This window comes from Syngnathoides biaculeatus, chromosome 12 (assembly GCF_019802595.1).
Source record: "Syngnathoides biaculeatus isolate LvHL_M chromosome 12, ASM1980259v1, whole genome shotgun sequence".
In the NCBI taxonomy this organism is placed as follows: domain Eukaryota; kingdom Metazoa; phylum Chordata; class Actinopteri; order Syngnathiformes; family Syngnathidae; genus Syngnathoides; species Syngnathoides biaculeatus.
This window is the reverse complement of record NC_084651.1, coordinates 6,461,765-6,484,555: the sequence shown is the minus strand read 5'-3', so window position 1 is coordinate 6,484,555 and position 22,791 is coordinate 6,461,765. Positions and strand designations below refer to the sequence as shown.

The 22,791-nt window shown below is 43.9% G+C and overlaps 3 protein-coding genes across 9 annotated transcripts in view; 1 reads left to right on the top strand and 2 right to left on the bottom strand.

Annotated features, from left to right (window-relative positions):
• Positions 1–1,482, bottom strand: part of ebf3b (EBF transcription factor 3b) — a 118,415-nt gene extending 116,933 nt beyond the window's left edge. For all 6 annotated transcript variants that reach the window (XM_061836982.1, XM_061836985.1, XM_061836983.1 and 3 more), the window contains exons 1-2: positions 1,351–1,482; positions 789–856 (exon numbers count right to left, since the gene is read on the bottom strand). The gene's annotated coding sequence lies outside the window, so the exon portion shown is untranslated. The remainder of the gene's footprint in view (positions 1–788; positions 857–1,350) is intronic.
• On the top strand, positions 962–12,207 carry ppp2r2d (protein phosphatase 2, regulatory subunit B, delta). 2 transcript variants are annotated; one of them, XM_061836992.1, is made up of 10 exons: positions 962–1,116; positions 1,358–1,432; positions 5,688–5,785; positions 5,897–6,062; positions 6,152–6,264; positions 6,360–6,537; positions 7,287–7,451; positions 7,529–7,698; positions 9,419–9,510; positions 11,155–12,207. In XM_061836992.1, exons 1-10 carry the CDS (start codon positions 1,110–1,112, stop codon positions 11,432–11,434), a joined length of 1,344 nt encoding a protein of 447 aa, XP_061692976.1. In that variant the 5' UTR covers positions 962–1,109; the 3' UTR covers positions 11,435–12,207. The 2 variants fall into 2 exon arrangements, with proteins under 2 accessions (XP_061692976.1, XP_061692975.1); XM_061836991.1 differs by lacking the exon at positions 962–1,116 and having other exon boundaries at positions 1,185–1,432.
• A 251-nt stretch (positions 12,208–12,458) lies between these two features.
• bnip4 (BCL2 interacting protein 4) lies at positions 12,459–18,399 on the bottom strand. The gene is made up of 6 exons (XM_061837001.1): positions 18,243–18,399; positions 17,835–18,012; positions 17,670–17,727; positions 14,948–15,054; positions 14,417–14,566; positions 12,459–13,476 (listed from the first exon to the last, which is right to left on the bottom strand). Exons 1-6 carry the CDS (start codon positions 18,283–18,285, stop codon positions 13,434–13,436), a joined length of 579 nt encoding a protein of 192 aa, XP_061692985.1. The 5' UTR covers positions 18,286–18,399; the 3' UTR covers positions 12,459–13,433.
• Between the last annotated feature and the right edge of the window lie 4,392 nt (positions 18,400–22,791).

The window sequence follows — 22,791 nt, the reverse complement described above, 5'->3', positions numbered from 1 at the left end:
TTTGCACACACACCGCAGCAGGGATCTTGGCCCACTCCTCCACACAGATCTTCTTTAGATCATACAGGTTTCTGGATTTGGACATTCTGATTTATGGATTTTTCTTTTTAGATTATCTCTCTCACAGTGGACATGCATTTACGATGAAAATTTCCGAGCCCTCCATGATTTCTAAGTTGGAGAACTTGCCATATAGCAGGGTCTATCTATCTATCTATCTATCTATCTATCTATCTATCTATCTATCTATCTATCTATCTATCTATCTATCTATCTATCTATCTATCGGCAACTTGTGCATAATCACCATGCCCACATATACTGCATTTTTACCATGTTACCACTAGGTGGTGGTCATTGTCCCGTGAAATACAAACGCTTAGAGCGTCATATTTCTGTTCATATTTTAAATTGGGGGGGTCAACACAGAGTGATTCAAAAACATCTTCGAATTATATTGTTTTTAAATACTACTTTTTAAAACATAGTACTCATGCGCATTATATTCCTGTGACACTGCACGTTAGCTTTTTTTTGTGTGTGTTATTGTTTTTAATACAAATGCATGTTGCTGTTTTAGTGATCTCATTGTCGATACGTCGTGCTCCATGTACTGAAGTATGAGTACGAATTGTCACGTTCTCGTGCGGGTGTCTGTTCTGTGTACTCGTCATTATTTGAATAGAATTGGCAGGAGCGCAGGTGGAGTGGGTAATAAAAAAAATTGTAAGCAACAGAATTAAAAATGCATTGCAGCGGTTATAAAAGTGGTGAACTAACTTCCTTACCTTGATGATGCTGGAGCAGGATGGAGGAGGACGCTCGATTGTGGCATGCGTCCATGACGTCACCGCTCCTAGTCCCGTGCGCCATTTTGGAAAGGGGGAGAGAAGAGGGAGAGAGATAGATAGAGAGTGAGAAAAAAAATCACGGATAATTTGTGCTCTTGACAGATCCCAAAGCCCCGGCGGTTTTTTTTTTTTTTTTTTTTTTTTAATGCACCGATCGTGGATGTTCACCGTTAACCCTGGGCGAGCCGCGCGCGTCGTTGTGGGCACCGGACGCGCCGAGTAAAGCGACAAAAAAAAAAAGCGCAGCTAAATGAAGCAATGGCGGGTGAGCTGCTTTATAGGGGAAGAGGGGCAGGAAAAGGATCCAGTACCTCGCTTTGCTTCTGCGTGCGTGCGTGTGTGTATGGATGGATGGATGGCCCTCAGTGTGTGGAAGTCAGCCGGCTAAGCTAACTAGCGGGCTAGTTGTCAAAACTGTGTGACTGCCAAGGCATTTGTTGTAGAAAAGAAACTATCGTGACAAAATTAACACTTGTCCCTTTTTGCCATGTTTTTTTACCTTCCAGGGGTTGCAGGAGGAAATGATTTTCAGTGGTGTTTCTCTCAAGTGAAAGGAGCGATAGATGAGGATGTTGCGGAAGGTAGGTTGCTAACGTTAGCTCGGTTGGAATGGACCAGAGCTCAGTCGCTCTTTTTTTTTTTTTTTTTTTACGCCTCGTGCGGGTTCGTGAGAAGCTGCCGGCGGCGTGGCTACGGTTTCTGAATGATGTGCGTTTTGTGTATTATGATATTTCGGACGTGGCGTTTCCCCCCCTCGTAACGGGGACGCTACTGTGTGTGCGGCTAGCTAGCCGAATGCTACACGGCGGCTAGGCTATGAAAGGGGGAGCGCCGACGGTCGTGACGTCAATGCGCTGCGCCCATAAATTGTCCTGTGACGTCACGCTCGAGTTCATTCATTCATTCAATGTACACATCATATAATGATGGGCGAATGATTGGATACGGCACGGGTTTATTTTGAGACTGCAAGACCAGGCATAGACAAATAGGTTATAAAATATCAAGCAATAGCATACAAAGACGGGTACAGCAATGGAAGCCCAAGGAATTAAATATACATTACTCACAAAATTTTGGTCCTCAGGTGGAATTTCAGGATGAACCTAAAATTGCATATTTGTGGAAAAATGTTCACACAAGACCAGACAATTCCAGTGATAGCAGTATAATATTCCCGTGACAAATATGTCAGCTCAAGTTGACTTTTTGAAACTGATTAGAATGCACTCATTTTTGTCCAACCCTGTAATGAAAATTCAAAGGGGGTTGAGATTTTATGTATGACTTTTTTTTGAATCTGAGTTTCAAACTTGTGTAGCTTTTAAAAATGTCTTTCCTGCTTTCAAAAGTCTATCATTGAAAAGCTAAAGCGATCAACAAAAGATGTAAAAATTATGATCCATGGCGCTGATCCTGACAAGGGTTCACGGAAGTGCTGGAGCCTATCCACTGATCTAAAAAAAAAAAAAAAAAAAAAAAGACTGGATGGTGCATACACATGAGCGGTGTGCCGATTAGTTGAAGCCAGTTGGCCGCCATCTTGGGACTCCCAAAATTTGTGGAGGACATGGATTACAGTTTGGATTATGGCAGAGTTTTTCTCGAACTTTGGCATGTAGAATTAATACTGGTCGTGTGAGCTTGACATTTTTTCAGTTCTGGTGACGCGAAAGATTTTTAATTCGACTCGGTAAGCCCAAAAAAAAAGCTAAGTGCAAAGGAAAGACATAAGACCGTGACTACCAAGAAACCTTGCATATTACTGGGGCTTGATTCCCGTGACATGTTAACTTTTCAAAAAATACACTATGAAGAACTCTCATCATACAATGGCAAAAAAATGAGCATTTTTTGGTCATAAAAACATACAATTTTAAGTCAATCAGTTAAGATATATTTTTGGAAATAAGGACTCACAATGGGCAAATACATGCTAAACGCATTATTCATTTGTTGTCTCTGCGACGTCCTATTTCAGACAGAAAATTTCAACTTGTTTCCTCGCATTTCAAAATCAAATTCAATTTGCGGTGTTCTGCATGATAAAATTCATCAAAAATTTCACAGAAAATGCGTTTTCTTGCTTATCCACTGGTGAAATTTGGGAAAATATTTACATCGCTTTTTTTTTTTTTTTTTTTTTCCCGAAAAAACCATCAGGCTATAAAGGTGAAGCAGAGAGTGAACAGTGAACAACAACCGTAAACAAGTGAATTAAGCTAATCGGAAAAAAAAAATTACAAACTTTAACTGTGTCAAAGTAAATCTTTCCAACTTAGCTGTGGAATGTTTTGTCACAGCCTCGAAAGTGGCGATTAACGCACAGGTCGGCTTGGTTGTTCTGGGAGATCAAGATGGCGGATGGTGACGTCAGTTTGGTGGCCAATGAATTTTAGATCATTGATTACACCCTGAACTGATTGCTAGTCAGTCGCAGGGCACATATCGACGCCATCGCTGAGCGAGAATTGATCCCACACTGCCTGTACCAAAATCGTCAGGCGTGTGTGCTGCTACACCTTCGGCAATTGTTTTCTCATTCATTAATTAATGAATTATGTCGCGGTTCTGATTGCAGTTTTTCTGCCGCAGCGGAACGTGTGTCATGGCCAGTCGCCAGGTGCGCGGATGCTGGAATTTGTTGACTTTGGTTTAGTGGTGTGCGGCGGGCCAAACCACTGAGTAGTGGCACCTCACCATTGTGAGGCTTCAAACAGGATATTCTCGGAAGGGAAGTGGCCACCGAGGTTAGAGTCGCGGAGAGGCCATCAGAAGGCTGGAAGACAAACAGAACGGCATTGTGGGAAATTGATTCGCTCAAACACCTGATGTGAATTTTGCCAATTGAATCGTTGTGAGGAAAATAGCAAGTTATGCTAAAAGGATCAAAACCTTCTAAAAAGTAAAGCTAAGTCGGACTTTTTAGGTTCATCCTCAAGTTTCGCCTGAAAATACCTGACATTTTATTGGTAGTGTATAAATACAGTAGAGCGGGGGTCACCAACGTGGTGCCCGTGGGTGAATGGTAGCCGCGAGGACCATATAAGGCGCCCGCGAGTTATGTCCTAAAAATATCATAGGCCACAAATTGTTACTATTATTTGTGCTTTAAATTCTGAATCTGACTCTCTTGCGTGAATTAAAATGTTAAAATACCTGTTAGGTAATTTACTACAATAAATTAAAACAAAAATATTTGATGTACGTGTAATGAACTGAGTCTGAAATTTGCCGCAAACGCGTCACGTAGCCCTTCGTACGATCGGTGCTCACGAAGTCGCCCTCACCTAGAAAAGGTTGCTGAGCCCTGCAGTAGAGCCTCGGTTCTCGACCACAATCCGTTCGAAAACCCATTTCTTCGAAACCGAATCAACCACCGCGCGAGTTATGTTATTTCTTGGGGGTTTTTTTTTCGGGGGTTCGTGAAAAATTGACAATGACAAAGCGCGTCGTGGGTGGGTCAGCTGGTCTGTCCGCGCGTGTTCTGTTATTTCCAGATTTTGTTTGGGGCGTTCGAGTACCGATTTTTGTTCAAAAATAGAAGCAAAAAAATCTCTAAATTTTTGTTCGGAAACCGATTTGTTCAAGAACGGGGACGTTCGATATATACAGAGGCTGGACCGTACTTCAAAATTAATGTACTTATGTCTTTGTGGGTACGAGACGTGGTCACGTGTAAGCCAACGCAAATAATTTACATTTGGAAAATCTCATTGGACATGAAACAAAAAGTATATAGAAAAGATGATCACAGTGTACTCAATCTGGGGCTGTTGCGTTGAATACAAAGCTATTAATCTATTGTATGATTAGCAACAAGTTGATAGCACCGTGAGTCTGCTAGCGGAAGAGCATTTCATTTTTCTGCCTGTCGCTTTACATCACTGGCATTGAGAGATGAACAAAGATGCATTATAAGAAGTGAGCAAATCACAATGAAGTGAAATTGGATAATTTCCTCTGGTGGTTGCGAATCGCCGCTAAATAGAAAGGGAGCGCAATATGCCCCGAGTAAAGGCAGTTTTATGTCATTTGTGCACGTGTTATGTCTGCGGCCGAGGATGTACAATTGTATACGATACGCGATGCTGCCTGTGGTTGTCGTCATCGTTTGTCATTTGTGCTGTAAAAAGACGAATGAGATGCTCGGCCTTATTGCCCGGCACAATATTGTTAGTCAACAAAGTATGGGAAAATATCATTTGTCCACTTTGTGATGATTTGGTCATCTTTAATACATTTCCAACCACTCGCCACTGTATTAGGGTGGTACTTTAGCCCACCAACTTATTGTTAAAAGGCATTTGGTGAAATTTCTTCGACTGGGGGTGGAAGGAAACTAAGTTATTTATTGACTTGTGTGTAGTATTTGCGTAGAACTGCCACCATTAAACATATTGATTCCCTTGTAGTAAATCCATCCATCCATTTTCTTTGCCGCTTATCCTCGCGAGGGTCGCAGGGAGTGCTGGAGCCAATCCCAGCTGTCATTGGGAGGAGGCGGGGTACAACCTGAGTGGTCGCCAGCCAATCGCAGGACACATCGAGACAAATAGCGGCACTCACAATCGCACCTTGGGGCAATTTAGAGTGTCCAATTAATGTTTCATGTTTTGGGGATGTGGGAGAAAACCGGAGTGCCCGGAGAAACGTGCAAACTCCACGCAGGCGGGGGCCGGGATTGAACCCGGGACCTCAGAGCTGTGAAGCCAACGCTTTCCAGCTGTACTAAAACCCATCATTCCCTCATGCATTAGTGATCAGCGATGGGAATTTGTCCACTCCACGCAGATATTTTTACACATCACCACAGCTTATTGTTTCTATTTATAGCCGACATAATCTCCACGGTTGAATTCAACTATTCCGGAGAGCTGCTCGCCACGGGAGACAAGGGCGGCAGAGTAGTCATATTTCAACACGAGCAGGAGGTATTTTCATCCCCCCCCCCCCCCCACCACTTTTCTGACGACGCGCTCCGCGTGTCACCCAATGAGTCGCCGATTTTTCTGAAATTGTCGTCTCTCTTTTTGCTTTTGCAGTCTAAAAATCGTCCGCACCTGCGCGGCGAGTACAACGTTTATAGCACTTTTCAGAGTCACGAGCCTGAATTTGACTACTTGAAAAGTTTAGAAATTGAGGAGAAAATCAATAAAATTAGGTGGCTACCCCAGCAGAATGCGGCCCACTTTCTACTTTCGACAAACGGTAAGTGGTAAAGTTTTTTTCTTTTTTTTCTTTGCTTTGTTTTGAACTTTGTTAATCAGATTTTTTTTTTTTGCTTTATGTTTGAGCAGATAAAACTATCAAATTGTGGAAAATAAGCGAACGAGACAAACGGGCGGAAGGATACAACCTGAAATATGAAGACGGTCGACTCATAGACCCCTTTAGAATCACCTCTCTACGGGTACGTCCGCCGCCCCAACGCCACCGTCTCCGATCCCGCCGTGGCGCGTTTTCCCGAGCCCGTCTTGACGTGTGCGCGTTGTGGCTGCCTTGCAGGTACCGGTGCTAATGCCGATGGATCTCATGGTAGAAGCCAGCCCGCGGAGGATCTTTGCAAATGCGCACACCTATCACATTAATTCCATTTCTGTAAATAGTGACCATGAAACATACCTCTCTGCAGATGACCTAAGAATAAATTTATGGCACTTGGAAATCACAGACAGAAGTTTTAGTATCCTTTTTTTTTTCTTCTCATGACTGGAGATTTTCACTCATCGAGCTCAAGGTTCAATCGAGCCAATTTGACTCAACATTTTTGAATGGGGCGTTTCTTTATTTAAATCTTTGGAGGGTGTTTTTTCCTGGGGGGTGGTCACAACAGGCACTAGGCCCGAACCTGAGGGTGGAAACAGGAGGCAGAATGTGGTGGTCGCTTACATTGCTTGTTCGTCAGAACGACTCAAAATTATTTTCTCCCAACACAACACACTGATGTATTTCGAACCTTTTAACACACTCAGACAAAAGATTGTTCCCCCCCCCCCCAGGACAAAATTCCGCACTGCAGTGCAATTACATCTACCCAACTCTCCCACCGCTTTCATACAAACACGTGGCGCAACTTCAGAAAGCGGTTCATTCCTTTCGAGGACGATGCGCGGATTTTGAATAGGGAAGAGCGGCGGTGCCGTCGGACTGGCGAACAAGCGGTTGGTATGCAGGATGGTCGTTCACCGGCCACACTGGGGAACAACAATCCTTTTGTGAACGCTTCATGGTTGCACCCTCCAAAGACATCAATAGGGAGACTCTACGCTTCAAAATGTACACCAACAGCCTTTTGAATTCAGGCTGAAAAGTAAAAAAAAAACGAGTCAAATTTCCTCGCTTCAACCTTTGCGGTTTGTCCTGTTGTGTGTTTTGACACGCGGCGGCGGCTTCTCGTTGTCGCCTTTAACCCTGGCCACCCCCGCCTCCCAGATATTGTAGACATCAAGCCCGCCAACATGGAGGAGCTGACGGAAGTCATCACGGCGGCCGAATGCCACCCCCACCAGTGCAATGTATTCGTGTACAGCAGTAGCAAAGGCACCATCCGTCTGTGCGACATGCGAGCAGCGGCGCTCTGCGACCGGCACACCAAGTGTGAGTAGCCGTCGTCACTCCGCTGGAGGTTGTCCATTTTATGACATTTTGTTAAAACTATATTTCCTCAATTGAAGTTTTCGAGGAGCCCGAGGACCCGAGCAGCCGCTCTTTCTTCTCCGAGATCATCTCGTCCATCTCAGACGTGAAGTTCAGTCACAGCGGGCGCTACATGATGACACGTGACTACCTCTCTGTCAAAGTTTGGGACCTCAACATGGAAAACCGGCCAGTGGAAACCTATCAGGTGCAGTGCTTTTTTTTTTTTTGGGGGGGGGGGGGGGGTTCAGTTTAATTTACATTTGCATTCATAGATGTAGTGTTTTATTTGTTTGAAGTGCCAGTTTGTTGTATTTGTACATGTGTGATGTCACGCCAGCTTGCGCTAGCATGTATTTTGGGCTAACTAATACAATTGATGAGCATTATGTGATGGTGTTTTTTTTTAACTTGTAAACGGTTTATTTTATCATGGGTTCATAATTGTAAACAGGAGGGTACGTGGCGTAGATCAGTGGTCTCAAATTCAATTCACCTCGGGGGCCGCTGTGTGCGCACTCTCGCTGAGGCTGGGTCGCACATGCACGCAATTTAAACAAGAAATTTACCCAAAAAAACCAACTTCTTTTTTTGTATTTTTTCTAGCACAAAATAAGATAAATAGGGAAGCTGGTGTAAACGCATTGTGTGCAAAACTACTCCTGAAACTCTCCGTGGCAACACCACTGTAACTTTTCAATGAAAAAATGGTTCTCTGCTTGCATCAAGCCTGGTCGCCGTCACACCCCCGAGAGCCACAACCCCACTGCGATTGGTGGGCTCGTCAGCTCCGCATACACCACTGTAAAAGTGCCGTTCGTATAAAACTTCAGGGCCGCACTATCATTTATCTTTTATAGTAGGGTGGGGGCCGCAAAATATTATCTCGGGGCGCAATTGGCCCGCGGGCCACGGGTTTGAAACCAATCGTGTATTTTAATTGCTTTGCTGTCATATGTGTCAACTAAATGCAATCACAAAGGTTTCTTTGGGGACGGAGGGGGCTCAATTATTCCGTTTCGCTATTCGCAGAGTGGTGGGGGTTCACTGTAGGTGAATTTGGGAATAGTAAACAGGCAGGGTATTACTGTATTTGTGATTTATAATAAAAGGCAATTGTGCAGCAGAGTGCGTTGTGTATGCACGTCCCTGCGTTGTAAATGCTTCCCGTGTTGCTTGTGGCAAGCGAGTGACGCATGTTCTTTAATCCTCTGAGTGTGCGTGAAGCGGTTTATGGTTTATTGACACCCTAGTTTGTAGTAGTTTCTGTAAAACTTAATGCAAAGCAAAAAGAATGACTCACATTGAATATTGGAATACTTTTGGAAATCACCATCTTATCCTCCCAATGGAAAAACCTATTGATGGGCTAGCAAATCTTAGCATTAGTATGATTGGGGGGATTTTGCTACAAATAATGAATATTTACACACAAACGCCATGGTAATGCATAAATATAGACAGACAATATAGTAATACTCACGGGAATATATTCTTCCTAATCTGGGGAAAGAAAAAAAAAAACAGTTTAAGTATTATTGCACCTTTTTTATTTTTTTTCCTTTCACACATTTATACAGTAGATAATACAGTGACACCAGGCATGCAAATATTTTTAACCATGGCCGTATTTTTTTTTTTTTAATTTTCCAAGGTATTATTTGTTAGTGGGTTTTTTTTTTTTTTTTGAGATTCTATTTAAAGTTGAGTTTTGGTAGTTAAATAAATACAAAGTTTTGAAGTCAATGAACAACTGTGTTTAATAATCAATATTTTCAAAATAATCACGATGATCACTTTTTCCGTAATCGGCAAGCCTTAGGTTGAACTACAATTTTTCGTGCTAATGTGGAATTATCCCACAAATAAAGCGGAAAGCTAATTTGCGCTGTGCACTCCAACTAAACCGGGTTTTGTTTTGTCTTTAGGTCCACGAATACCTTCGCAGCAAACTGTGCTCTCTGTATGAAAACGACTGCATCTTTGACAAGTTTGAGTGCTGCTGGAATGGCACCGACAGGTCTGTCGTCGCCGTTGTCGTATTGGCCCCGCCAGTGATTCCCAACCCCTGGAGGAAATTAAGCAATTTCACTTTTCACAAAATTGATTCACTACATTAATTTATCTGTGCATCTCAATAAATTAGAAAACAATGTGTTTGAAAAGCTCGTATATGTAGATTCATCCCATAAAGTATTTCACTTTGCTGATTTTGGCTTAAGCTAACGAAAACCATCGGCAAGGAATTACAATGTAAAAAATGATTTGGTATGGAAATGAGGTTGCCATTTTTTTTTTTTTTTGACTGAATCCTTCAAATTCCATTGCTGCACTCGCACAAATTTCATGCGCCCTTATGGTATTCCTCCAGGTTTTTAAGCACATTGAAAGCATTTTTTAATGGTCTGAGTGACTATTTTTACAACTCACTCCCAGTCCTCCAAATATGAGACAACTCGTGCTTGCTTGCTTTGTCACTCCTAGTTGAAATTTACTGTGAAGTGAAACAAAAAAAAAAAAAAAGAGGAATTAATATTATGAATTCAAACTTTCAAACCAACCCATATGATTTTGACAGTCTGCTACGTTAACGCTAACATATAGTGAAATGCCGTAGATGGGCTGACTGCAATTAGAATAGATCTTAGTCATTTTAAAGCTTCAAACAAAATGTATTTAACATGGTGCAGCAACACAGACACAGTATAAAACAAGACTTTACAGGCAAACTGGAGTTAGTAGGAGTAAGTTGAGGAATTTCTCTGCCTTTTTGCTTGTTGATGCTGCATTTCTTTCCTATAGACCTCAATACCACGCTGCACATTGTAGCACAACATCGTACTACACTGTGCCATCTCAGACGAACGCTCATATTTGTTTGGCACAGTTTTTACGCCGGTGTGACGGTCTGAGCGCTCCCCTGTGCTGAAAAGTGCCCTTGTGATGAATGCACATACGTTACTAACAGGGGAACTCTGGGTACGTAGTAGACGGTTACTGGGAAATCCTACGCTCTCAAAGTTCCCCCTTCTTCTACATAGTGCGAGCTAACATAGGTTTATATCCTAACCTAACCTTAAAACAAAATTACACATCGGTACGCTCACTGTGTTTGTCTTTCTGAGACGGCAGTTAAAAAAAAAAACATACCGGTAAAAGTCACTTCCTCGGTACATATACCTTACCTTTTTTTTAGTTTAACGCTAGTGCCGCCACGCTAATGATAGCGCCGCACTAACAGGGCCCGTTAAAAAAAAAAAACGTACTGGTAAAAATCACTGAGACACTGCAGTAACACGCTCGCGCAGCGCTAACAGGGCCGGACCGGTAAAAGTCACTTCCTCGGAACATATATTCCACCGGTCTCACTCTCACCTTTTCCGCTCGAGTCCCCCCTTGCGGCCGTTGGGGAAAAAAATGCACAAATTAGCCGCATAGACTGCACCGTGTGGGGGGAAAAAAAAGTCGCGGCTAATAGGCTGGAAATTACAGTAAATCGAAATGCGGACTTGCCTGTGTATTGTACAGACTCCAAAAACCATCGCGTAGGAAAAAAAAAAATCTGAGACGGGTAAATGTAAAAGATAACGATTGGGAAACACTGGCCATCATACACGGTGCGTTAGCCACGATTATGGAAGAACAATCTCCCCTTCCTTTTCAGCGCCATCATGACGGGCTCGTACAACAACTTCTTCCGAATGTTTGACCGCAACACGAGGCGGGACGTGACGCTGGAGGCGTCACGGGAGAGCAGCAAGCCGCGGGCCACGCTGAAGCCGCGCAAGGTGTCCACGGGCGGCAAGAGGAAGAAGGACGAGATCAGCGTGGACAGCCTGGACTTCAACAAGAAGATCCTGCACACGGCCTGGCACCCCAAAGAGAACGTCATCGCCGTGGCCGCCACCAACAACTTGTACATTTTCCAGGACAAGATCAACTAAGGCCACGGAGAGGGCTCGCGGCATACCTGTTGTAGTTCAGCCTACTGCGTGTCTATCTCTATAAGAACAAAAATGAAAAAAAAAACGGCCTCGTCGTCCTCCTGGTGAAGAATTTTTGAAACCACGCGTCTACTTTTTTGGGAGGCTGACCCCCGTAGGTCTGTTTTATTTTGAGTCTACGCTTTCGGTTGTTTTTGCCTCTTGGCATCAGGGCAATCGCCACAGCGCCCCGCTCCCCCTACCACCCCCCACCCGCCCTGCCATCTCCCCTCACCCTTCCCCCCCCCCCCCCCCAATGACCCAGAAAGCACTATCTGGGTCCAGTTGACTGAATGGGCGCTCTCCCCAGAGGTCAAACTCTTGAACCTTCGGTGTTTGTGTCGACATTTTTAGCCTCCGCTTCGCCATTTTTTTTTTTTTTTTTTTTTAAAGGCTCGGAAGCCTCCCCCGTCCCCCCATCGAGAAAGCGACGTACCAACCGTTTGAAAGCTTCCCGGGCCCCGAAGAGCGGATTTAACGGCCGGGCCGGGCAGGGGTCGTGGGGGGGGGGGGGGCAAACTGATAACATTCCCTCCCTCCCGTCGGCTGCGCATCTGCTGGCGGAGATGCGCTGTGAATCTGGAGAGCGGACTTTTTTTTCTTTTTCTTCCCTCCCTTCATACTTACTTCCTCTTCCCCCCCACCCCGACCCATCAATACAGTGACCCGATTTCACTGACTGTATCTACTCGAGTACACCTTGTCATCCACATAATAAAAAGAAACTAAAACGACGAGATGTGTTTTTAAATTTAGAATTATGTATATTACTTTGCATGTTTTTTTTTTTTATGTTGTAGAGAGGTGGAACATGTCCAGTCGCACCACTGTCTTTTTTTTTTTGGGGAGCAGATCTCAAGCAAAACATGTTTATCGAACTACTATTTGGGGCTACCAGTTCCGCAACCACTGTTAGACACAACTAATAATGCCTGTGTGTGTGTGTGTGTGTGTGTGTGTGTGAGAGAGAGAGCGAGAGTGTGTGGGGTTTTTTTTTTTTTTGTGTTGATATCAAGACGGTCTTTGAATTGTGAGCTTTTTTGCGGGCTGGTAACGCACACGGCACAAGACGGACAAAGGGAATCTCAGCCTTAATTCCGACTTTTTAAGAGTGACAGCTACAAGTTACCCCCCATCCCACCCATCCCTCGCCCCGAACCTCATGTGCATTATTTGTAATTCCTATTTTCTAGAGTGATGTCCTCATACGCCGCTGCTACTTGTAGCCGTCTATGAAAAACGCATTGCACACATGAAAAAAAAAGCCGTCAGTGAGGGGGGGGGGGGTGCCTCCCGATCTTCGGGAGGAATATTGACAGCCCTCGACCGTGTCCTTACCAATTCGGGACGTTTTCCTCCAGACGTGTCGCCGCTCCCCGTAGCTGTGAATGCAGACACGAAAGTTACAAGAACGTTCAAGACGAAACACGCAAAGCATTGTCTTACGTCCATTGATTCCTAACATGGTGGCAATGTATTGTTTATTATTTTGACCAAAGTTCAATAAAAATTTAATTGTGTTTATCTTTTTTCGGGGGGGGATTTTTTTTTTTTTTAACACGACTCACAACGCTGTCCATTTCCAGCTTTTATTGGACTTCATGCAACATATTTAATACATCACAGCACACAAATTATCCCCTGGTTACAAATGACAAAATAGTAATACATATTATAATGTAACAACTCTGATCATATGATTCAATGCAAAGACATAAAGGATCAGTTCATAAAACGTGCAGATTTTAACGTAAGGAAGGAGGAAGCAGCGGAAAACCGAGACGGGCCGCCGAGGAGTCCGAGAGGGGGTCCGACGATGGCTCAGTGCGTCGGGAGGGAACCAACTTGGTGTTTCAGTCACTTGGCCAACCGTCGCTTGTTTTTTTTTTTTTTTTCACATTTAATCTTTTTGCATTTTAAGGCATGCCGAAGTCACGTCAAGGTCCGAGCGCAACACTTCTCAGAAGGTGCCGTGAGAGGTCAGGCGCTTCCCGATGTAGATCCTAAAATTACAAAGCGCGTGAATTATAAAACAAGAAGCAAACTGGTGTGCAGGTATTGCACACAAATGCATCTTTATGAATTTGGATATAACGGAAAATTACATGTCTGCAGTTCAAATCAAAGAGACAAACTCACGGATAGCGCAGTGGATCTATAAAGTCGACACACCCCTGCTCAAATCCCAAGTAAAAGATAAATGACTAAAAAACATTTTCAACTATGAATGTGACCGATAAGTGTGTACAACCCAGTTGGAAAATAAAACATCTTGTCGGGAGGGGAAATGAACTAAAAAATGTGAGGATGGAATATAAGTATGACTTTGATGACTTTTAAAAGGGAACTCCACCCATTTAAAATGACAACGTATCAGATAGGTCACGTAATTGGTACTGTAAATTTAAAATACAGATTTTCATCAGATATTATTCAAGGTTGTTCATATCTGCAATTTTGAATATTTTGGGAGTCAGATGAGCGGATGTGATGTTGAATGTGCTTGGTTACGTTCCTACACAGTTATTGTCAGCGCTGATTTCCTCGGATTTATCCTCATCTGATGAAGAAATGGAAGTATCGGTTGATCGGGAAGACGGAGGAATACGTCCATACAGATTTGAACCTGTGGCTGTAATTAATGTTGAATATTCAGATGGTTCTTTGGACGGACAAGAACTGTGTAGAAACGTAGCCGGGCACACGTCACTTCCGCTCATCTGACTCCCAAAATGTCAGCGACCGGGAACATTCAAAATTGCCGATATAAACAACCTTAAATGATATTTGATGAAAATCTTTATTTTTAACTTACAGTACCAATGACACGGCCTATCTGATACATTATTTCCAATGAGTGGGGTTCCCCTTTAAGTTACTATGTAAAAGTTGCACTCCTGAAATAAATTCCCCGAGACGTTCCTGTAACGCGATGCGGCTCACCCGAGGCCGATGGCGAGTATGTGCGAGATGATTAACGAGGGCAGGACCAGCTGCAGGACGTCGGGCGAGAGGACGCCCCCTTTCTTCATCACGCTGCTGTGGCGGATGCTGAGCGGGGTGGAGCGCTTGGGGTGCCGGAGCAGGAACTCCCTGCGGAGGAGCACATCAAACTTTCATTGGCCCCCGCGGCGGCTTGCCTGTCGAAGGTCACGCCGACTCCAAACTACGATGGACGACGGTCGCGTTTCCTCACACATCGTTTGTAAACAATAAGCGACACGGTGCTCTGGGTGGCCGAAAAGGAAACATTCCCGGTTGCAATCACACTCCCACATTCGAAAAAAACACCCACGTTTGATTCTCTAAATTGTGAATGTGGGTGAGCTGTTTGTCTGATGGTGGCCCGCAACTGGCCGACGAGCATTATGTGAGAAAGAACATAAATAAGCAACTACCGGACAATTCCACCACATTTGTGTACCTAATGCTGTGGCCACAGTGAGCGCAATGACACAAAAAGCCGATGCGTACTTTGGCGGATTGTTCTCGGGTCGACTGGACCAGTCCCAGATCCAGTCTGCGTTTTTCTTCATCATTAGCTCCACTTCCTGTCTTCTTTCCTGGAGGTCCTCGTCCGACTAAAAAGACAAATTTGGGGATTTGGTCAGGGTAGGCTTGATGTTGAAAACATTAAAGTGCCAGTAACACGTGCACTGACAGTCGTGTCAAATATTGAGCTTTTTCCCTCGAAGTAATGAAAGAATGATGACCGAAAAGTTTGCAACAGCAATGCGGTTATCAGACATACTACCCCTTTTCCCTTGTTTTTTTCTTCTTCTTCTCTTTCTACTTTCTACTACTTTCTTACAGTTTATTTCCCAGCAGTAAAGGTGGCCTGTGGCACCATGATGCCTCTTACTGGCTGATTTCGGTACTACGACAGACAACGCAGGCTGTGAAGTATCCGCTATGGAAAGCCAATTGAGCATTTATTCCAAATCTTTGATATCCAGCGTAAGGTCCATGTACAAGTACACACTTGCCCTCACTAGTAAGAAACATCAGTATAGTCACAGTACAGTCTCCTTTTTATTTACCTTCTAATAGTTCCACTTTTGACCTATTACTACATCCTTACTCCGCATCCGCCGATCACAGCTTTGGCCGGGGTGGCACATCGACACATTTAGCACCCCTGACTTACGGATTAAGTCCCTCCCCCCAACTATTAACTTTTTTGGTAGCTGTATACACAACTACCTGTCATTTGGAACCCACAAGGCTCTCATCCTTTGCACCCGTGCAATCCATTTTTCGCGACGAACCGGGTCTTTTCGAAAAGTATGAAGAATCGATCCATCCTCCCGAGTGTGAGAATAATATCCAGCAATACAACCAGCCGGCCTTTTGGCTAACACAAAGGAACAAAGAGCTACCTTCTAGCAGGTAAAACTGGTATAAACACACGAGACCGCCTGAGTGGGATCTGTAATAACGTCACTTCCTGCTTCTTCTCGAAAACAAATCCCTCGAGAGGATTTTCATGGCGAGAGTGACAAAAAGCCATATGCGTCAAAATCATGTTTTGTGGTGAAAAAAACAGATGGGTCCATACCGGCTGCTGTTTTTTCGTTAATGATATACTAAAAATCATGTATTTCATGACAGTGGACCTTTAAGGTGGCTATTAAGGATATCAGCTAAATAATTTTCCATCAACATCATGTACTACCACACACTTTGAACTTACGGCTAGGACAACATTGGCATACTGGTAGGATAGCGAAAAATGTGCACCAGTTGACAACAGTGTGCTACTTGTATGACTGCCAAAATTATAATAATCTATTAGTTGACATTTAGTGGTTCATAGTAGCTTGATGATGCAAACGAGTGCAGTTTCCTTGCAACTAACATGTAATTGTGTACTAGTATGTCAAAGTAAGACACAGTTAACCCTTGTAATCCTAGGCCTTAAATGTTTTGCTAGTGCGTGCAGTCTTAAATTTTCATAAAACGGCTTCGCCCTTTAATCCATGACCTTCAGAGCCACCACAAGATCAATGTACTAGTACTATCTATGTCCCCCCTAGTATATTAATTAAGCACACTTGGATGTTTTTTTCTACACTACTTTTGGCCTACTAGTACAATCGACACCAAGCTTAAAGTTCCACTGTCATGAAATTCATGATTTTTTTATTATGTTAGCAATGGAAAAAAAGGCAGCCGGAATGGACCCATCCATTTTTTTCACCACACAACGTGATTTTGACGTATACGGCTTTTTGTCACTCCTGCCATCAAAATCCTCTCGAGGGATTTGTTTTCGAGAAAAAGCAGGAAGTGACGTTAGTAGCAGACGCCCACTCAAGTGGTCTCGTCTGTTTATACTAGTTTTACCTGCTGGAAGGGAGCTCGTTGTTCCTTCGTGTTAGCCAAAATGCCGGCTCGTTGTATTGCTGACATTGTTCAAACACTCGAGAGGATGGATTCATTCTTGATACTTTTCAAAAAGACCCGGTTCGTCGTGAAAAATGGATTGCACGGGTGCAAAGGACGAGAGCTTCGTGGGTTCCAAATGACAGGTAGGTGTGTATGAGTAACTAAAAAAAAAAATTATAGCTTGGGGGGAGAGTAATCCTCTCGGAATGTAACAAAAGGTCTGCGCACGTAAGTCAGGGGTGCTAAATACGTCAATGTGCCCGTCGACGCCGAGTACGGCTTCAGCCGGGCTGGCTCATACATACTGTCTGGGAGTCTGTTAGTTATAAAGTGATCCGCATATCATCTAAATATGGCTCGCAATGATTGGGTAATATTGGCCTGGTCACTTCATTTGATTGTGAGACGTTCTCGTCTTTGAAAAGAGCTTCCGTGTACCATAGTAGGTGGCACGGCGGGCTTTCAACGGCGAATGTCAGAGGATGCAGGCAATATGGCTAACGCTGGGATGACGAACGAGACTTTCGCAACTATGCGCATGGATGACACGCTCTCCGCTCATATTTATTTTTTCCTACGGACATTGAAGTGAATAATCTTATATGCATTTTTCATTACAATATCTATTTTAGAATGTTTATAGGCATGACACTTGACCTTTAAGGTCCATAGACGCAGGTGAGACGTTTCCTCGTCAAATATAATAAGATCTCTCAAATACGAAAACTTGGCTAAGAGATGTTAAAACTGGTATGTGTTGTATGTAGGCGATTTTTCATCATATCAAAGTATCTCATCCATAAAGTACCTGCAAGCTGCTTCCACCAGAACCTCTCCACACAAGCGGGGTCACTGCTCTGCGTGGGCTGTTGGGGGGCAAGGGTGGTGACAAAAATGGAGAGCGAAGGGTCATTGTGACTCTGACCATTTCCCAATCGCGAACTTCCCCTTTTCCGAGCAAGCGCGTGCAAACCTGTTGCACTGGGAACTTCCTCCCGAACTGTTCCCGCCAGACTCGTGCTGGGCGTCCAGCAGCATGTTTTCCACGTCATCCTGCTGCTGAGTGGACGTGGGCATGACGAGCTCCTGGCTCCCGTGGCGACCGTAACTTTGCGAGGGTGCGCCGCTGAAGTGTAACTCCACCCAAGAACCTAAAATAATAATAATAATAATACAGAGAATATCGCAAGTCTGCACAAATAATTCTGTTATTTATAGTTATTATCGATGAAAAATACATATATATTTTTCAAATTATTGAACATTTACACGTAGAATTCAATGTAAGCTGGGGTCGCTTCAACTACATCTCAACTTGCTCGCTGATTTTCACGCTAGCTCGCGCCATTTACGAACAAAAGGTGTCATTTTAACACAATACCTTGCAAATTGTCCTCCGACGAAGCCTCCTTTCGTACCGACATGGCCTCTTCGTCCGTGAAAAGTGTCAAATCGGCGAAACGCTGGCGAAATGACCAGCGGACCCCCAACAGCTGGAGCTCCCCTCGGAGCAGCGCACAATAACAATGACGCAACCAAGTGTTTACGTCGACGCCGATTGGTCGAGGCGTGGGCGCGCGCCGCACGTCATAGACGTACGCCCCGCCCCGCCCGCCGCTCTTGGAGCGACTGCGCATGCGTCAGCGACGCTCGAGGGGAAACACAACAAGCTTTGTTGCGTCCCCTAAAAGTCACAAGCTGGGGACGGAATAACACAACATGACATTTGCGCGATACATCACAAATAGAATGTTGAAACGGACCACGTCGCGGAAATGTTGCGGGTGGATTGCCGGAGGCAGTGCTGCCCATTTGGCTGCAGGTGGCAGTCAAAGATCAGAGTACTATATACTTCTTAGTCAAAGTAGTATTTGTTTGTACTGTACTGTTGTAGGCTGTACAGTCATTGGCTTGTCTTGGGTTTTCTACATAAGTAAAAAAGTCAAAATCCCGCACTGATTCCACACTCTAGTTATAAAGAATACAACAAACAATAATCGCAAAAAAAAAAAAAAAAAAAAACTTTCGGACATTTGAATAAATAGGTGTGCTAGGACTGAATTTGGCGATTAATTTTGAATTGTGGGATCAATAAATGTCTGATTGTCTAAATCCCTATTTCTTAGATTAGTTTTACTTTCAGGTATTGGAAAATAGGACAGTGGCAATAGTCCTGGAAATGTAAGTATTTTTCATACGTTACCTTCCATCTTCCCTATATTTGCAGAGCCTGAAAATTTCCATCCATCCGATTCATTTTCTTAGCCGCTTATCCTCACGAGCGTCGGGAAAGAATGCTGGAGCCAACCCTGCTAAAAAATTTCTATGGAAATTCTATCGAAATCTATAGAATTCTGTAGAATTTGTACAGAACAACTTGTTCTATAGAACTTTTCCTGTGATTTTCTATAGAATTTCTACAGAACAATGGAATTTCTAGAGAAATTCTATAGGACTTGGGTCCTAAAGTTCTATAGTTATTTAGAAATTCTTTAGAAATGTCCTGTAGAAATTTTTTTGCAGGGAATCGCAGCTGTCAACGGGCAGGAGGCGGGGTACACCCTGAACTGGTTGCCAGCCAATCGCAGGACATATAGAGACAAATAGCGGCACTCACAATCACCCCCCAGGGGCAATTTTTAGTGTCCAATTAATGTTGCATGTTTTTGGGATGTGGGAGGAAACCAGAATGCCCGGAGAAAACCCACGCAGGCACGGGAAGAACATGCAAACCCCACACAGGCAGGGTCAGGGATTGAACCCGGAACCTCACAACTGTGAGGCCAACGCTTTACCAGCTGATCCTCCCGCCTTGTTGTTAGATTATATCATTTTTAATTTCAAGTATTGGAAAATAGAACAGTGGCAATACTCCTGAAAATGTGAGCACTTTTCATACGATACTTTCCATCTTCCATATAGTTGCAGACCTGAAAATTTATCAAATTTAATTACACACTTTAGCATATGTTCTATGATTGCATAGGAATGGTGTGAGTTATTTGTTTCCACCTAAAAAGTCATTTAACTCCACTTAGCATTTCACCATTCCATACTTAACAAAGTGGACTTTTCTGATTTATGACGGCCATATTTGCTCGCGTAGCATTCGGGCCCTCATTATTTACCCAACTGATGCTGTGTTTACTTGTACACACATGCTGGATTGTTGTCTCTGGCTGTGTCATTTCAATATGGAAATCGGCGAGTAAATATTAGTTTTATGTCTTACTCCCTAACAGCTAGTAACAGCGCTGGCTTAAGCGCTATGCCCCCAGAAATTGGTGCCCTGGGCGACTGCCCATGTCACCCATATTTAAAAAAAAAAAAAAAAAGAAAGAAAGAAATCGCTATTGCATAACAAAGTACAGTATTTTGAGTATTCGGAGCCGATATGAACCGTGTATGATATCTCGCGGAGGCGACTCCAAATTTGAGGCAGGAAAATCAAATTACATTTTCCACGCGCGGAGATGAGCGTGATTGATTATTCCTGGAAAACTCAATTATTTCTGCAATTTAGGGGCGTTATTACTTTGGAATGTGGCCTTCTTCCTGCCAGAGATGAACTTGTTCCTACTGTTATATACTGACTGAAATGCACTTGGAAAACAAGCGTATTTTACCGGATTAAATTATAAAATTCTTTGTATCTTTGCGCTGTAGTGTTGCTTTAGAAGAGAGCTCCAAATGTTGTTTCCGAGAAGGGAAACCATCCACTCAGAGAAGACAGCATGTTCTTAAAATATCCCTTAATAGGGGGAAATATTAGGGAAAATGTGACTTTTTAATGCACAGGTGTCAAACCCAAGGCCCGAGGGCCAGATTCGGTCCCCTACATGATTTTATGTGGCCCGCGCAGGCGAATCATGCGTCTGTGGGGGTGGGCTGGGGGAGGGGGGGGGCGTATACGAAGAGATTACCCAATGGTAGCAAGCGAGCAAGTTTTGACGTGGAGGGGCGAGCATCTCTGGCTCTGGACATATTCTGAAAAAGTCTCGAATAACACGACACCATTGTTGTATGAAAAGCCATACTTATATTATCCATCCATCCATTTTCTGTGCCGCTTATCCATACGAGAGTCGCGGGGAGTGCTGGAGCCTATCCTGGCTGTCAACGAGCAGGAGGCGGGGTACACCCTGAACTGGTCGCCAGCCAATCGCAGCAATTATATTATGATGACTGTGAACGGGTTTGGACGGCAGGGTGGGCTCAGCTGGGAAGCGTTAGCCTCACAGTTCTGAGGTCCCGGGTTCAATTCCGGCCCCGCCTGTGTGGAGTTTGCATCTTCTCCCCGTGCCTGCACGGGTCTTCTCTGGGCACTCCGGTTTCCTCCCACATCCCAAAATCATGCAACATTAATTGGACACTAAATTGCCCATAGGTGTGAATGACTGTGAGTGCAACTGTTGTCTGTCTCTTTGTGTCCTGTGATTGGCTGGCAACCAGTCCAGGGTGTACCCCGCCACCTGCCCGTTGACACCTTGGATAGCACTTCCCGTGACCCTTGTTAGGATAAGCAGCTAGGAAAATGGATGGATGGATGAACTGGTTTGAATTGTGGTAGGGAAAAAAACAGATAATGCTTGCCAAGGGGTGTGTCTAAATGGGATGACCCCGATTGTACTCAGGCTTGGATGTTTTACTTTTTATATCAATTTTTGGGATTCAGTTTGATGGTCAACGCCGTACGATGAAACAATATACAATAAATGCGTCACATTTTCACATCATCTATCTAATTTTGCCAAGCTATGAAAGGGAGCCAATAATTTCCCAAACACCACATATGACCACAGAAATAAATAAATGAATCACGTTTCCCCCTACAAAATAAAATGTGGTGACCGCTGGCAAAATGTCAATATTGTTTATCTAATAAGAAATGCATGCATCCTCAAAAACCATACAAGCATTTAAGTAGTCATAATTCATAAGCAAGCATGCAGTCTCATATTGTACTTGGTGTAAGTGGTTTAGATTTTCATAAACCGCTGTCAAGGATGTGTTGCCGGTGACAATAATTGCGTTAAACGTTATGGATGTCTTGTTTCGTCTCCACGTCGCCGGAAAACAGCCGGCATTCGAAACGGCGAAGACTGGATGCAGCTCGGCGGGCGGAAGAGCACGTGAACCGTTCATTAGATGCGGCATATAAGGGTAAATAAGTTTAGAGGAGCGGGAGATGAGAAAGAGGGCAGACAGGAAGTTGTGGCGTAAGGCAGGAAGGCATTCGGCATCTGTTCCAGTCCTAATTGCCCTGACGATTAACGTCCGTTGGAGACATCCTGCCATCCAGATAAATCATTGGGGAGGTATATTTGATGCAGATAAATATGTTTGACATTTGACTGCTGAGCGAAATACTAAACACCCGAATCCTTTGTTCATTTTACATCATCCACGTGAAAAAAATATGGACGGGCATTGAACCTGGTTCACTGCATCGAGTATAGTTCTGTTCTATGTGAAATCAAACTGGTATCGAGCTCGTGCACGTGACGCCACCATTTTTGCGGCGCCGTTCGATGGAATAGCAGCTGGAAAGACCGGGAAATATCGATGGATTTCGGCAATTGAACGTGATGGATGGTGCCCCGATCAAAATACGCACACGCCTGTGTAGCGGTTGCTTCATTTGAGGTAGAAATTATTCTTTTCGATCTCAAATGACCAAAAAGTATTTGTAATGCCAAGTTGCCTCATTTCAGAACCAAGCGTATTAAAAGAAAACTGTCGACTCAGTCGTCCTTTTTCCCCCATTCATAGTTAACGAATGCGAGTTTGCTTCCAACCAGGAATCATTTATTTAAATATTGATATTTGTATTGAATACGAGCTGAAAAGATCGATGGATTCCGGCAAAGGTTAACGTGTGGCCGACCACGCTTCCGCGTTCACGAGCCGTCAAAACCGTCACTATGTGG

Coding starts and splice junctions, on each gene's coding strand:
- ppp2r2d (XM_061836991.1), top strand. CDS start 1,339: ATGTTTTTTTACCTTCCAGGGGTTGCAGGAGGAAATGATTTTCAGTGG. Junction 1,433..5,687: donor AGATGAGGATGTTGCGGAAG/GTAGGTTGCTAA, acceptor TTCTATTTATAG/CCGACATAATCTCCACGGTT. Junction 6,265..6,359: donor TTAGAATCACCTCTCTACGG/GTACGTCCGCCG, acceptor GCTGCCTTGCAG/GTACCGGTGCTAATGCCGAT.
- bnip4 (XM_061837001.1), bottom strand. CDS start 18,285: ATGTCGGTACGAAAGGAGGCTTCGTCGGAGGACAATTTGCAAG. Junction 17,728..17,834: donor GGAAGTTCCCAGTGCAACAG/GTTTGCACGCGC, acceptor GCCCCCCAACAG/CCCACGCAGAGCAGTGACCC. Junction 15,055..17,669: donor CTGGTGGAAGCAGCTTGCAG/GTACTTTATGGA, acceptor TTGTCTTTTTAG/TCGGACGAGGACCTCCAGGA.